Genomic DNA, 17,460 nt, shown 5'->3' on the forward strand with positions numbered 1-17,460 from the left:
GAATCACGCCTAACAACAAACTAACAAATCACAGAACAAGCACCCATCTGTGGAACTCTGCAGTGCAGTCAGAACTTTAGACTCACTCTCAAATTTTCCGCCGTAATCTGAAGACTGATCTCTTCAGACTCCACCTCACCCCCTATAGCACAGTGGTTCTCAAACTTGTTCATGTCAAGGACCCCCAAAATGATATGTATTTGGCCCGTGGACCCCAATCTCAAAATATTTTGTTCCAGGGACCCCCAGAAGCAACAATTTGAGTTACACATGTTCACTTTAAAAATATATTCAAAAGGTTTGCACAAATGTTTTCAAAAATAGCAGATCTTAGCGGCACTTGGTGCTGCGCTACGAGCTTGTAGATCTGCTATTTTTGAATAGCCAAAGTTGAAAAGGTTAAAATGATTGTGATGCTATATTAACACAATCTGCTGGGGACTCCCTGGAACCCCCCCGAGGACCCCTGACCACTTTGAGAACCAATGCCCTAGCACTCACCTCTTCAGACTGCACCTCACCCCCCTAGCACTTCACTCTCCCTGTACCCCTTCCTGCCACCTTCTGCCTTGATTGATGCTAGAGATCGAACATGACATGGCCACCATGCAGACACATCTTGGGTCATTCTTTCTCATGTTTTTGTCACTTAGTAGGGGTGTGCCGATATATCGCGATATGTTTTCGTGACGTTTTGGGGTGGAAAAAAATCGTTTTGAAAAAAAAAAAAAAACTAGAAAAGGTGCTCCTCGGTGCACAGGTCTCCGCCAGGTCAGGTATGTTATTCTGGCCTCCTGGTGGCGCTATAACAGGCCAATGTGAAAGGGGTGGCATTTCTTCCTCGGCCTAGTGGGAATGTACGTGTGAAATTTCACGGAAATCGCAAGCTGCGTGCATAGTTTGAGGCTTTTTTTCAAAACCTCTCTCTCTCTCTCTCTCTCTCTCTCTCTCTCTCTCGTTTGTATATTTATTTAACCCATACCGAGCAGTGCGTGTTCGAGTTACACTAAAGCAGTCATGTAGGCTATATTCCCATGAGACTCGGGCGGTCTGCAGACTGCAGTGATCCCGTGCCGCCACCCACGTTATAAGAGATTGGAGCGTCAGGTTTATATCCTTAACCCAGCCAGGTTGTAGCCTATATAACTCTCTATGACATAACTCCATACCATAGGACAAGCTACTGTAAGTTTGTAGACCGCACTGTCCATGAAAAGATGGTCGGGAGTCCCGACCGCGGGACTCCTGACGCAAAAGCGCTCGTATATTTTGAAAATAGCAGATCTACAAGCTCACAATGCGTCGCGATGCAACGCTTGTGAGCTTGTAGATCTGCTATTTTCAATGCAGCCAGATCTGCAATCTTATCTGAATGACTGTTAAAGCAGTTTGTTTAAATTAATTTATAAAATGTTACATCTTCACAGGGATTATTTTATAGTGTAGATATACATTTTGGAGTGGATATATGTGTCCAGATGCCTGTCAGACAGTCAGACAGTCCGCAGGTCTAGGATGGAAAAACGGGCGCAGCCAAAGTCAACAACTGCTCGTGACCAGACGTGAGATTTCAGCGTACGGTAGGATGAAGCCCACGTCAGGATATATTGATAAATGCCGAAAGGTGCGGTGATCTCGCCGTACGCCCATTATTTGGGCTGCACCGCGTTGATAAATGAGGGCCACTGTGTACCGATTTGCATGACGTTCGGATAAAATCTGTAGGAGTAATGTAAAAACATGGGTTTTGCACAAATCGGCCTCCTGGTGGCGCTATAACAGGCCCATGTGAATGGGGCAGAGGTTCTGAATTGGCATCCAGGGAGTGTGTGTGCACAGTTTCGGAGCGACCGGGCCAACGGTGCCGGAGATTAGCTGCAGACAGACAGGACGGACACACACACACACACACACACACACGGACGGACGGGCGGACGGACGGACAGGGAGAAAAACATACTCTCTCGCCATGCCTTTCGGCCTGGCGGAGACAATAATAATATTTGTTTGCATTTGCTTTTTTTCCCCCCCATATATTTTCATAAGCTTTTTTTTCCCCCCCATATATTTTCATAATAAAAGTGCCATATATCGTATCGTATCGATGTCGTGAGTCCAATATCGTATCGTATCGTTTCGTGAAATTAGTGTATCGGCACACTCCTATCACTTAGGTTTGTTTTCTTGACAGCAATGTTAAGAATGTAATTTAAATGTTAGCATGTTTAGATCAGTGGTTCTCAAACTTTTTCATGTCAAGGACCCCCAACTTGACACTTATTAGCCCGCGGCATTGGTTCTAGAAGTGGGGTCCGGGGACCCCCAGGGGTCCGTGGGGGGGTTCCAGGGGGTCCCCAGCTAAATGTGTCAATATAGCATCACAATAATTTAATAAAACCACTTTAACCTTTTATACTTTGGCTATTCAAAAATAGCAGTTATACAAGCTCCTGAAAAATTGCAGACATTTGTGCAAACCTTTGAATATATATATTTTTAAAGCGAACATTTGTAACTCAAATCTTTGCTTCTGGGGGTCCCTGGAACTAAATATATGAGATGGGGGTCCGTGGCCAAATGCATATCAGTTTGGGGGTCCTTGACATGAAAACGTTTGAGAACCACTGCTGTAAGTCACTCTGGATAAGAGCCTCTGATAAATGCCTGAATTGTAATTGTAACTTAGCCTATGGCATGTAGTTTCAAGTGTCGCCGGGCAAATTATGTATAGCTTATATTGTCTGTCTAATGGTGCCTATTGTAAGTTGTGCTTCTTCATCTTAAATTTAAATAACTCATCATGTATGATTATAATGGTGATCTTCTCGGATCATTGTAATGCCCTGTTGGGAACATGGGGCCTATGCACAGTGTGTGGTGCACATGTGCGTAGCAGCAGCACTGAACTCTTTCTTATGATCTGACGGACTGGTGGCTCGTGCTTGTTGTCTCCGCCAGGCCGAAAGGCATGGCGAGAGAGTATGTTTTGCCCCCTGTAGTAGGGGGTACTAAGTGAAAAATCGTTACGCGGCGGATAAAAGCATGAAATTTGATACAGATGTCCCTTGGGTCATCCTAAAACATCCTAGAAGAGGTGCCCAAAAAAATCTTAAACAGGAAGTGAGTTATGGACAAAATCCAAAATGGCCACCTAAACTGTTGACCGTTGACTCAAAAGACACCAAAATAATCTCCAAAAAGCATAAAATATGGCACACATGTCCCTTGGGTCATCCTATGACATCCTAGAAGGGGTGCCCAAAAAAATCTGAAACAGGAAGTGAGTTATTGACCAAATTGAAAATGGCCGCCTAGTGTTGTCGATTGACTCAAAAGACAACTAAAGAATCTCCAAAAAGTATAAAATGTGTCACACATGTCCCTTGGGTCATCCTAAGACATCCTAGAAGGGGTGCCCAAAAAAGTCTTCAACAGGAAGTGAGTTATTGACTAAATTGAAAATGGCCGCCTACAGTGCTGGCAATTGACTCAAAAAGCCTATAGAATCTCCAAAAAGCATACAATTTGGCACATATGTCCCTTGGGTCATCCTAACACATCCTAGAAGGGGTGCCCAAAATAATCTGAAACAGGAAGTGACAGGAAGTGACAGTCACTTAGTGGTAGCAGGGACAACATCTTAACTGTTGTGTGACATACAGGTAGCAGGGACAACATGTTAACTGTTGTGTGACATGCAGGTAGCAGGGACAACATCTTAACTGTTGTGTGACATACAGGTAGCAGGGACAACATCTTAACTGTTGTGTGACATACAGGTAGCAGGGACAACATCTTAACTGTTGTGTGACATGCAGGTAACAGGGACAACATCTTAACTGTTGTGTGACATACAGGTAGCAGGGACAACATCTTAACTGTTGTGTGACATACAGGTAGCAGGGACAACATCTTAACTGTTGTGTGACATGCAGGTAACAGGGACAACATCTTAACTGTTGTGTGACATACAGGTAGCAGGGACAACATCTTAACTGTTGTGTGACATACAGGTAGCAGGGACAACATCTTAACTGTTGTGTGACATGCAGGTAGCAGGGACAACATCTTAACTGTTGTGTGACATACAGGTAACAGGGACAACATCTTAACTGTTGTGTGACATGCAGGTAACAGGGACAACATCTTAACTGTTGTGTGACATACAGGTAACAGGGACAACATCTTAACTGTTGTGTGACATGCAGGTAGCAGGGACAACATCTTAACTGTTGTGTGACATGCAGGTAGCAGGGACAACATGTTAACTGTTGTGTGACATGAAGGTAGCAGGGACAACATGTTAACTGTGTGACATGCAGGTAGCAGGGACAACATGTTAACTGTGTGACATGCAGGTAGCAGGGACAACATGTTAACTGTTGTGTGACATGAAGGTAGCAGGGACAACATGTTAACTGTGTGACATGCAGGTAGCAGGGACAACATGTTAAAGGGATATTTCACTTTCAAAAAAACTTTGGGTCATTTTATCGTCTACTCAGGCTTTTGTGAGCCCCCCAGACCGTTTTTAAGGGGGGGGGGGTACTGGTGTGTGTGTCTTTGATCTTCTGCTTTCCCGCACAAGGTTGCAACTTTGTTTAATTTCAAGCACGAGAACCTGTCTGCTCCCACACTCCAAGCACGAGAACCTGTCTGCTCCCACACTCTCCTACATTTTTGGGGCATTAAAACGCTATGGAGTTGTGCCCCAATAGAGGGCTTGATCTCTGGTCATATGAAGATTTGTACAATATATTATGTATTGGTAATCATTCATAGGGTCTTTTAAAAGTTTTAGAAAACAATTTGGCATTGACAATATATCACTTAGAAAAGGATTAATGTGGAAGGTCATCTTATTCGGAGTGGTTTTTAAGACAATTTTGGGCATTTAGAGTTGTTTAAAAAATATTTAAGACATTTTTCATGGGTTATTTTTGCCAAATCCTTTAATATCAGTCTATTTACTATAAATGTAAAAGTTATATTTAGCACAATCAGCCAAAATGTCAGAATTATATCAACTTTTAGGAATCATGGGTCATTTCTGGCGGCCATTTTTGATTTTTCCTTTAAAAAACCCTTTAATGGGTCCAAATTTTTGGGCACCCCTTCTGAGATGATGAGATACATCCTAAAGAGTGCGTGTACCAAATTTGGTGCTTTTATCCGCCGCGTAACGATTTGGCCATTTTTTGTGCTTAGTACCCCCTACTACTGTCCGTCCGTCCGTGTGTGTGTGTGTGTGTGTGTGTGTGTGTGTGTGTGTGTGTGTCCGTCCGTGTGTGTGTCCGTCTGTGAACAGCTTATCTCCGCCACCGTTGGCTTGATCACAGCGAAACTGTGCACACACACTCCCTGGATGCCAATTCAGAACCTCTGCCCCAAATTTTTCACATGGGCCTGTTATAGCGCCACCAGGAGGCCGATTTGTGCAAAACATATTTTTTGACAGTACTCCTACAGATTTTATCCAAATATCACACAAATCGGTACACAGTATCTCTATAGTCATGTGATCAACACGGATCTGTCTGATTTTCCATATTCCATCCTGATTGGCTAAGGTTCGCTTCCAAAGTTTGCAGGATTGGTCCATTTTGAACTAAATGCCTCAAATCATGAACGCAGCTTGCTATTTCCGCGAAATTTCACACGCACATTCCCACTAGGCAGAGGAAGAAATGTTACTTGAAAATGTTCAAATCAGCCTCATGGTGGCGCTATAAAAGGCCGATTTGCATTTTTAACTATAACTGCACCGATCTGCGTGAAACTTTGCACGCATACTCCCTAGAGGCCGAGGAAAAACGTCTGTCCTGCATTTTTCACATTAGCCTTTTATAGCGCCACCAGGAGGCCGACTTATGTAAAACAATTTTTTTTAGATTAAGCCTTCACATTTTATCCAAATTTCACGCAAATCGGTACACATGATCTCTATAGTCATGTGATCAAGATCGATCTGTTTGATTTTTCATATTCCATCCTGATTGGCTAACATTGACATCTAAAGTTTGCAAGAGTAGCCCGTTTTGAACAAAATGCCGCAAATCATGAACGCAGCGTCTGATTGCCGTGCACGGCCTAGGAAGAAACGGCACCCTTTTCACTTTGGCCTATTATAGCGCCACCAGGAGGCCAAAATAACCTACCTGACCTGGCGGAGACCTGTGCTCCGAGGAGCACTTTTTCTAGTTTCCATTGTGGTCCACTGCACTCAATGCATCATCATGGCATTCAATACATTACATATCAGCAACAACACTATAAGCAATATATATAGATATATTTACAGAAAAAAAGTCGGTGGGGGCAGAGCAGAGGATGACACTCCCACGGAGCTCCTTCAGTGGCGCTCGCTGAGGGAGTGTGTTTGACTCTCTGAGGGCAAGAGTAGTAGTAGGGGATCAATAGACCAATTATTTGTTTACCAACATTGAGACTGTAATCAATTCCCAACAGATCCCCAAACCTGTTGTTTCGTGGTGCGCTGGTTTCAGTTCATTCAACCTCCTCTTGTGTGTTGGCTAGTGAGGCGCGCCCTGGCGAGACATTATACTTCATCGCGCAACGGTATTGCGCGCCGAGAATAGCTGACATACAAGCTCACAACCGTGTCGCGGATGCGACCGTTGTGAGCTTGGAGAGCTGCTATTCTCGGCGCGTTCTCTGCGAGCGACACCTTCGCGGGACGGGGCATAAATTAGGCTCGACGGGCTGCACCTGCGCGAGCCAAGCAGGCTCACGTGCCATGATCATAGAGCACTCCCTCCGTTCTTATGACAGCCACTGGAGGTCGGGTTTTGGGGACATCTACTTTAAATCGCTATTATTGTTTACACACAACAGAAACCAAGGATTATATTTTTCAAGAGCGAGAGATCACAGAAAAAAATCCTAAGCATTCTTCCTCCATACTGGGAGACAAACAGGATTTTTACACGTGAGTGCAGTGACCACTTTAACATTGCATCTTATGAGCGGTGGGGTTCATTTGGTGCCGGCCCGCGCACGCATACTGGTTCTTATCAGTGTGCCGTTGTCTGATAAGGGGTCTATAGGCGGTGCACAGCAGCCATATTGGAAATACATTAGGCATATTCTTCACTTCCTTCACATGTGTTACCAATGATACTAATGAAGGCTCTGTTCCATTCTGGTCAAACAGAGTCAGGGTGCTGATATTGTGCATGTTGGCTCACTGGAAACACTCTGCTACACCTGTGGGTCTCAAAGTGTGGTCCTGGGACCCTCATGGTTCCTTGAGGGGGTTCAAAATGGCCCCTTACGGGTGTGTAACTCTGAGAGTGTACAAATGGAACCAAATGGACCCTTGGTTCCATTTGTACACTCTCAGAGTCATGGGGGGCCTTGACATTAAGTCAAAGTGTGAGAACCAGTGCCACTGTGCTACACTAAATGGAACAGAGCCTTCATTAGTATAATTGGTAACACCTGTGAAGGAAATAAGGAAGGGCACCCAATTGCTTTCCAGTATGGCTGCTGTGCATAGAGCCTATTTATCTAAGTCCAATAATATTGTGTGTGGTGTGTGTGTGTGTGTACCTGTGACAGAGTCTCCATGCTGCTCCTCAGTCTCTCCATGTCGGTGCTGTACTGCTCTCGTAGCGTCTCAATCTCCTTGTCGTGAGAGGCCACTTCTTCCTTTAGGGCTCCTTTCAGAGCTGTCAGCTCCCTCTCCCTCTGTCTCAGCACCTCCTCCACCCGCTGTCTCTGCTGACCGGCCGCACACAGCTCTGCCTGGCACGACACTAACTCCTACACACACACACACACACACACACGCACACACACACATTTTGTAATCTACTGCAAGGGTTCCCAAACTTTTCCCCAATTCAAATAATCATATTTGAACTGGGGACCAGTGGCGTAACGGAGGGGTAGCAAGTGATGCGGTGCGGGGGGGCCACCAGCAGGGGGGGCCCCGCCTGCGCTGATACAAATATTTTTACAGCAAAAAAAAAGAAAAAAGTTGAAAGAAAGAAGTTGATCTATTGGTTCTATTTGACCAATAGTCAAATAGAACCGAATTAGACCCGAAAAAAGTTGATCTATTGGTTCTATTTGACCAATAGTCAAATAGAACCGAATTAGACCCAAAAAAAGTTGATCTATTGGTTCTATTTGACCAATAGTCAAATAGAACCGAATTAGACCCAACATTTTTGGGGTCTAATTCGGGTTGTGCACGCACATGCACGCGCGCACGTGAAACTCCCGCGGGGAGGCCACGCGATTCTGCGTTATGCCGCTGCTGGGGACCCCCCACCCTGGCAAGCACTTGGAGTTGAGGCATTACATTTAGTTTGACTCGGTTCCACAGATACATATTGTGAAAATAGCCGATCTACAAGCTCAAGTTGTGAGCTTGTAGATCGGCTATTTTCACAATATTTGCCTCTTTATAAATGTGCAGATACTCTGCATACACTTATACTGTATGTTGGTTTGTTTACTGTTGGGTGAGAAAACAATGTTGCTCATTAAGCTAATTATCTGGGGACCCCCCAAAAATAATTTGGGCACCCCCAGTTTTGGAACCACTGATCTACTGTATTAAGTTGGTGTGCCATGACACTTTGGTAGAGGTTTAGACAGTGAAACTGCTCTCAAAGCCACTATTTTAGCACATAAATGAACACAAACCAAGCTGATTCTGACAATGTATGAAATAAAAAATGATGACATGGATGGACGGACATTGTCAGAACCCACTTTTTATATGTTTATATTTTGTGTCCTAAAAGTAAGTCTTTGAGATCTATTTCACAGCCAGCAATGTCAAGTCAATGACTACAATATTTCGCATAATAAACAGAGCAACTATTGACAATATCTCACCAATATTTAGAGTTACATCGTGACAATGTAAGTACACAAGCCAAACCCTCTACCAAAGTGACATTATGGCTGTTACTGTACCTGCTTGTTGTCATTGTCTCTCCTGGCGTCTTCCTGGAGCTCCGCCAGACGGTCTTCCATCTGTCTGACCTTACTCTCTGCAGTCTCTCTGTCCATACGCAACTGACTGAGTCTGACACACACACACACACACACACACACACACACACACACACACAAGATGTATCTTTCATTTAACCACATGAACCCTAATCTCTCAAGGCAGATTCTGCTAACAGCAGAATCTGTCAGCACCACTGCCTTGTTAGTAGGAATAAACACAGAAGCATCCGGGAGGAAGTGGACCAATGAAGGGGAGGAGCCAAACCAAGTTCCCGTTTTACACAAAAAAGGAGGTGGTGCTCCCAGAGGCAAAAATATAAGGAATTATTTTTCTTTTTCATTTACCGAATGGGTTCCCAGATTGCATGAACCCTAGTGTCCATATTCTGGGCATGACATAATAGGCCAATATTCTGCCAAAAAAAAAACTACTTTGGGCAAAAATCTATAAACGTTCAGTGGTATTTGGTTGAACATTTTAGTGACAATTTGGGGATAATCTGGTGAAAATAGCAGATCTACAAGCTCAAAACGAGTCACGTTGCGACACGCTGTGAGCTTGTAGATCTGCCATTTTCACTATTGACAAACAACAAAGTATGTAGGGTTTATCCCGTTAAAACCGTGTCATTTTAGATTTATGTGTTGGCAATTCATATAGCAGATATACAAGCTCACAGCGCGTCACTTCGTGCCGTGGTGCAAGCTTGTACATCTGCTATTTTTGAACATTTTTTAAAGTGTGAGAACTCCTGATTTAGGTCTTAATGGGTTAAGTGTGTGTGTGTGTGTGTGTGTGTGTGTGTGTGTGTGTGTGTGTGTGTGTGTGTGTGTGTGTGTGTGTGTGTGTGTGTGTGTGTGTGTGTGTGTGTGTGTGTATTAACTCAGAGTGTGTCTGGTGCAGCTCGGCTCTGCTGTGGTCCAGTCTCTCCAACAGCTCCAGGTTCTCATCCACACTGGAGTCCAGCTGAGCTTTCAATGATACTTCTGACTGACTCTGACCACTGCAACCCTGCACACACACACGCACGCACACACACATTTTTAGATTTCTTTGGCTATTAATAAATAGCAGATCTACAAGCTCATAGCGCGGCACCGAGCTATGAGCTTGTAGATCTGCTATTTTTTTTTTATCGTGAACATTTTTAACTTATATCTTTGCTTCTGGGGGTCCATAGAACAAAAATATTTTGAAATTGGGGCCTCCACGGCCAAATACATATCATTTTGGGGGTCCTTGACATGAAAAAAGTTTGAAAACCACTGATTGTAGCAACATGAGTTTTTTCAAAAAACTGTTAGGATTTAGAAGAAATTTGTAGAATCATTTCATCATAGAAACATTTGAGTTACAAAAGTTCGCTTAAAAAATAATGATATATTCAAAGATTTGCACACATTTTCAAGATTTTTCAAAAAAATAGCAGATCTACAAGCCCATGTATAGCTGCTTTTTTTGAATATCCAAATAAATCAAAAATGACACGGATGTGTTCCCTTAATGGGTTAACTGAGTGATGACATTCGTTCCACATCTGTACAGTTCACACATGACATCAGTACTTTTGCTGGCAGGGGTCTGATGTATTTGTTTTCCTTCCCAAAATAATATACAGTAGTCTTTGGGCTGATACACTGATGAACTTTGTCTGCAACACTTTCAGCTGTGACTCAAATCATTTGGAATTCCTCACACAATCAGTTATGACTCATACAACTGATAAAAGTATGAGCCAAGTAGTTTCCACCTCTCTCCCAATCAGCTGATGTGACTGTTCATTTGATTTATTAAACTGTAAAACCTTCATTTATACTCCATTACATAACGGTGTTGTTCGCTGGGAAAGAAATGATCTTCAACAGTTAGTTTCGACAAGTGACACAGTCACACGATCATCTATAAACTAAGCCTGATTTAGCTCCCAACGCATCACACTGTTACAGTGTGAAATATAAATATATATTTTTTTTTTTTAAAAGATAAAGTGATTAAGACACTGGTCCTCATTTATCAACGCGGTGCAGACCAAATAATGGGCGTACGGCGAGATCACCGCAACTTTCGGTATTTATCAATATATCCTGACGTTGGATTCATCCTACCGTACGCTGAGATCTCACGTCTGGTAGAGACCAGTTGTTGACTTTGGCTGCGCCCGTTTATTCCATTGTAGACCTGCGGAGCAGCATTGTCTGACTGTCTGACAGGCATCTGGACACATAATCCACTCCTAAATGTATATCTACACTAATAAATAATCCCTGTGAAAATATAACATCTTATAAAGTAGGCTAATTTAAACAAACTGCTTTAACATCATTCGGTTAAGCTTGCAGATCTGGCTGCATTGGCTATTTGAAAATAGCAGATCTGCAAGCTCACAACGGGTCGCATCGCAACGCGCTGTGAGCTTGTAGATCTGCTATTTTCAAAATTTACGAGCGCTTCTGCGAGCGCATTTTTGGGACTCCCGAACGTCTTTTCATGGACAGTGAGGTGTACAAACTTACAGTAGCTTGTCCTATGTTATGGAGTTATGTCATAGAGAGTTATGTAGGCTACACAACCTGGCTGGGTTAAGGATATAAACCCGACGCTCCAATATTAACGTGGCGGCACGGGATCACTGCATTCCGCCGGAGTCTCATGACTGCTTTATTTAGTGTAACTCGAACACGCACTGCTCGGTATGGGTTAAATAAATGGGTATACAAACGTATTCCATTCATGGCGATGTGATTGGTATCATAATATGTCATTCATGTAGGCTACAAGCCTACCTATGTGACAACAAAGATTGTACCGCTATGCTACGGATTACATGAACGACAAAGTTGGGCGGGCGCGCGCGCGTGCGCGCGTGCGTGCGTGCGTGCGTGCGTGCGTGCGTGCGTGCGTGCGTGCGTGCGTGCGTGCGTGCGTGCGTGCGTGTGTGTGTGTGTGTGAGAGTGAGAGAGAGAGGCGTGTGCGTGTGTGGCGAAAAATATTTCTTATTGGCTTTTCATGCCTTTTTGGGTCGTATTCTGGTTCTTCATGTCGTGAAGTCGGGGCGTTTTGTGAATATTTAAGGGCGTGTTATTTAAATGACACTCGGTTTCAGCCGTGACATTTATCAAGGCTGCGACCCAATGTACGCTAGGATCGCCTGTATAGGATTAGTTGATAAATGTGACTTCGACGTTGGTGTACGGCCGAATATATGGAAAAATATAAGCCGGTTTATACGCTCCGTTGATAAATGAGGGCCACTGTCTCTCCCTCTGTTTATTCTATTTTATTTATTTTTTGTTACAAATCAAACCCTGCTTTTGTGAAATGCCTTCAATCTAGTAAAAACAAACACAAAAAACAGTATGAACCAATGACAGTTAGAAAGTTGTTTAAAAAGGACCAACCAGGAGTCTCTGAATCCTCTGGAAGATGACCTGGACTCTGTGCTTGACCACATCCTCACTCTCATTGGTCCTAGAGGTACAGTACGGGTCAACACAACCAATCAGAGATCAGTTTATAGAAACGTTAAACACATTAAGAAATCAAGAACTTAAAGCATATTGACACCACGCTAGAGGTTTGGCTTGTGTAGTTATCAGAGACATTTTTATTTAAACAATATACAGAGTCAGGTTCTGTGATATTATAAATTGTCATATTTAGTGTCGTCATATTTATATATAGTATAAACAAAGCTTTGTTTGCTTTTGTTTACGTGATAAAAAAGTGACTTTGAGAGCTTTTTTTTTCTCCTGACACAATCACAGCCAATAGCACAGTAGTACTAGGAGGTTGTCATGGCTTTATTTGTTTGTTTTTTCTCTTTTTTTCCCTAAATTTAGAGTAGCCAATTATTTGTATCCCCTTTTCTTCCCCAATTTAGTCGTTATGCCAATTAATTCCTCCCCACACATATTTCTGTGTTATCACTGATGTTGTATCCTACTGTCTCACCTGCCAGTGAGGAGCCCCCACCAGGACGTAGTAGAGCCTTCGTCCTACTCCTCCCGCCCAACACTCCCTACTGACAGGTGCCGCCCCCAGCCCGTAGGACTACATGCAATGACCATTATCACCCTCCCCACCCGGCTTCCCTCCCCCGAACACGGGCCAATTGTGTTGTGTAGACGCCCGACATTTGACGCCTTTATTCGTTTATTTACATAAAAACAACTTGTAGATATGAACTAATGATCAGAAAGGTGCGTACCCTCCTCTCACTAGGTTGTATATGGTGTTCATCACCTCCTCCTCTTCTGAACTCTGACCCTGGTCCAGCAGCAGGTCAGGGGTCACCTGCACATGGGAGATAATAGTGATCACCTCTCATCAATGACACATCCATTTATATAGAAGATAATATTGATCACTTTCAACCTGGTATTTTAGATTAAAAAATACATATAATAATAATTGTTCTTTCTTCAAAGAAACACAGCCGGTCTACAAGCTACAAGCTTGCAGATCTTTTTGAATTGTACAATAGGTGGCATAGATGACATGAGTTAAAAGGCTGTAGGATAGGCCTACTTGGAGAGACGGTAACACACTGTAACACATTTTGGTGATACGATCATGAATCTATAAAACTAAATATTAAAATGCTGCATAGTATTGTTTACATTTCCTTGTTAACTCTTTGACTGCCATGGACTCGTTAACGTGTCGAATTCTGCCAAGGCTCAGCCTGCCGTTGACGAGTTTGGGCAATAAATAAAAGCTTGTTTACTTGTTTATTTCCTGCAGTAAAATGGCCACATCTCTGCTAGATCTCCGTTCCTCCTGCTTTACGGCAGGGACAAGGCTCATTGAAACGGCCATAGCTCTTGAATGGAGGATTGCGACCAGACAATTTTTTTCCCCCTCTACTACGACAACCCTGTGCGTGTAACAAGCCCATCTTTGTGAGGACAGCGGTCACAGAGAATATTCCATGATTTTTTTAAAATAAGTTTTTGCTGGCAGCAATATTACACTATTGATCTGGCAGTCAAAGAGTTAAGTTATCTAGCTTAGCAAGTAAGAAGAAGATTGAAGATTTTTTACAGCATGAAATGATTAAGGATGTATTATTGGTATCAGTCATAATTGTCCTTTCCATTGGCCTACTGGAAGAGACGTCCTTACCCATGTCTCAGTCTGATTGGCTGATGGCGTCTCCACAGCAACGTATCGCCCCGGCGGAGCCGTCTGGTTGGCCGAGGGCACGGTAACCGTGGCGACGGATCCCTGCTGGCCCTTGCCCAGGCTGCTGTGTGTGGATGACGGGGGTGAGGAGTAGGGGTTGGGGGTGAGGACCGGGGACGTGTCTCTGATGTCCTCTGGACAGGGTGACTGGTGTCTGTGTTGGCCTGTCACACCTCCACGCTCCCACCTGCTGCACGGGTGGAAAGTAACCAAGTACATTTACTTACACAAGTACTGCACTTCAGACCATTTTGATCCATTTTGGTGAAGTAAAAAACAACCAACAAACAAACAGGGCGTACTTGGTCAAACACTGACCTGTTGGTGCGTGTGGGGGCCGGACAGGGTTGTGTCGGAGCGGGAGGCAGGTCAGTGAGGGACTGGCTGCCTGGGGTACCACCTGTCGCCATAAAAAAAAAGATAATTCATTGTCATACAAACAATTGCGATAAATGTTTTATAGTGAGCTTGCAGATCGGCTACGTTTGCTATTTTTGCGTGCCACTGTAGTATGACGAAATAGGGCATCATTCATTTACGAACGAAAGATGAAAAGTTAAAGTATAGGCTCTATGCACAACAGCCATATTGGAAAGAAATTGGGCCTCTTCCATACTTCCTGCAATGATACTAATGAAGGCTCTGTTCCATTCTGGTCAAACAGAGTCAGGGTGCTGATATTGTGCATGTTGGCTCACTGGAAACACTCTGCTACATCAGTGGGTCTCAAAGTGTGGTATGAGGGGGTTTCAAATGGCCCTTTATGGGTGTGTAACTCTGAGAGTGTACAAATGGAACCAAATGGACCCTTACGGGTTCCATTTGTACACTCTCAGAGTGACGGGGGTCCACTGTGCTACACTAAATGGAACAGAGCCTTAATTAGTATCATTTGTAAAACCTGTGAAGGAAGTAAGGAAGAGGCGAATTTTTTTTACAATATGGCTGCTGTGTGCATATATTGAAATATCGAGGTTCCGTACCTCCAGTTGGACCCAGTGAGCCGTTGAGCTGCTTCTGGTAGGACCCCTCATCCCACCTGCTCAGGCTCTGGACCACCCCCACTCGGTCCAGGTTGCCGTGGCTGCCGGAGCGCCCGTCTCCCAGTGGGTGCTGTGTGGGACCCTCCTCCCCGGTCCCTCCTCCACCTGGAACTGCATGTCACCATCATCAAACTTTAGTCATACAAATAACTGTCATTGATGATTTCATTGTGGTTTTGGCATTGAACATTGGAACATACAGTATGAACAAAAAATTCTGTTTGCCTTTAGACTAAAACAAGGCAGACAAATAACTTCAACGTACACATTAATGACGAACAATGCCCAGTACCAATAATCAAAAATAAATAATGTACCAGTGGTGTAAAGTAACTAAGTATATTTACTCAAGTACTGTACTTAAGTACAATTTGAGGTATTTTGGGCGGTGAAACCGCCCCTATAAGTGAGGTTTGGAAATTTGTACAATTATCCTGCGCTGTGATTGGCCAAAAAGTACCCCGCCTAACCCTGCACCGTGATTGGCCAATCACAGTCAATTCAGGACTGTGATTGGCCAGTGTCACATGACACATGTGCATAGCCCTATATAAGAAACCATAACTTTAAAAAAAAAACGTAAATTTGTTTTTTTAAAGTTATGGTTTCGTCCGTCATAAAGAGTGTTTCAATAAATGTATTTATTTTTTGTACATGATTGGTTGACTCCATTCAGTATTGTGATTAGCTAGCAAAACACCACCCACTTCACACAGGGTGTGATTTTTATTTTACTGGAGTATTTCCAATTTTCAGTACTTTTACTCCACTACATTTCAGAGGCAAATATTGTACTTTTACTCCACTACAATTATTAGAAAACTTTAGTTACTAGTTACTTTGCAGGTATAAATTATTATATTATAAAACATATATTAACCACTTTAGCCCTATTTTATACCTAGGCTATTTGAAAATAGCTGATCTACAGACTCACAACACGTCGCATCGCCACATGTTGTGAGCTTGTAGATCGGCTATTTTCAAACATTTTAGTACTTTTACTTTTGGTACTTTAAGTATATTTTGATGCCAATACTTTTGTAAGTTACTCAAGTAACATTTTGAACACAGGCCTTTTACTTGTAACGGAGTATTTTTATATTGTGGTATTGCTACTTTTACTGAAGTAAAATATCTGAGTACTTCTTCCACCACTGTAATGTACTATGGACAAAGCAGGCCATATGCATACTACTTCTGTTCTACAAGCTGACAACAAGCAACCTTGTAGATCTGTGATTTGTATGAACTTCTTTCAACAGATCAATTCATAGAGATGATTGGACATTATTGTGACAATTACAGGGATTAAAGCAAAAACAAATCTCACAACTTGAAATATTGCAAATCTGTGATTTATGAAACAGTGTGAAAGGAGTCCATACTCTCATGTCTAATTATCTTAGGTTCAAACAATAATCCACAAGAAACTATTACTGAAATGATTTGTGAAAGAAACAGAACAGATTCCCATGTCAAGCGTATCAGCAACCCCACATGGTAAAGAGCAGAATTGTTAGTGCCATTTTCATTTGTTCTTATATTATTAAATAAAACAAGGGAATAATTACGTATCCCTTTCTTGTGGTAGTCAGAATGACTTCCTTTATGGAAACCCAGTGTTACATCAATACTGTTAATGGCTCAACTTCACAGCTTAATCTCTTGATGACAAGGATGCTCATTTCATGATATTACTGTTTTATGTGTTGAGGCTTTAACCTTTGCTTTCATGAAATAACCATTACGGTTTGATGGAGGATGATCCTCAACATCAATTTACAATTTAAGAAATAGAATGTGTATTCCATTGCTAGTTTGACCCATTCTAATACTCTTTAAACTTATTTAAAAAAATCTGAAATCAGTCGTGGCGACTGACAACTTCAATCCATGTGATTATGCTAAATAATTGCTTTTTTATCTCAAATAGCATTTGTATAATGTATTAACCCTTTAAGACCGGGAACGCATCTATGTCATTTTAGATTTGTAACCATTTTAACTATTATCTTATACTTTGGCCATTAAAAAAAAGATAGGAGATATACAAGCTCATAGTGCCGCATATGAGCTTGTAGATCTGCTATTTTTTTTAGGAAAATCGTGAAAATGTGTGCAAATCTTGAGTATGATGTATCTAATGTATTTTTTTTAAGCGAACATTTGTAACTCAAATCTTTGCTTCTGGGGGATTCTACAAATGTCTTCTAAATCCTTTTTTGAAAAGTTTTT

At 42.6% G+C, this 17,460-nt stretch overlaps 1 protein-coding gene across 2 annotated transcripts in view; it reads right to left on the bottom strand.

Annotated features, from left to right (window-relative positions):
• Nucleotides 1–17,460, bottom strand: part of LOC308081411 (cingulin-like) — a 65,282-nt gene that overhangs the window by 31,726 nt on the left and 16,096 nt on the right. Inside the window, exons 4-11 of one of the 2 annotated variants that reach the window (XM_080457782.1) lie at nt 15,163–15,333; nt 14,498–14,579; nt 14,120–14,369; nt 13,203–13,288; nt 12,394–12,463; nt 9,879–10,006; nt 8,953–9,064; nt 7,573–7,785 (exon numbers count right to left, since the gene is read on the bottom strand). In XM_080457782.1, coding sequence (XP_080313908.1) covers nt 7,573–7,785; nt 8,953–9,064; nt 9,879–10,006; nt 12,394–12,463; nt 13,203–13,288; nt 14,120–14,369; nt 14,498–14,579; nt 15,163–15,333 — 1,112 coding nt within the window. The remainder of the gene's footprint in view (nt 1–7,572; nt 7,786–8,952; nt 9,065–9,878; nt 10,007–12,393; nt 12,464–13,202; nt 13,289–14,119; nt 14,370–14,497; nt 14,580–15,162; nt 15,334–17,460) is intronic. The other variant, XM_080457783.1, reaches the window with a different exon arrangement.

The sequence above is a fragment of the Gymnoscopelus braueri genome (genome assembly GCF_963280865.1).
Source record: "Gymnoscopelus braueri genome assembly, contig: SCAFFOLD_94, whole genome shotgun sequence".
NCBI lineage: Eukaryota > Metazoa > Chordata > Actinopteri > Myctophiformes > Myctophidae > Gymnoscopelus > Gymnoscopelus braueri.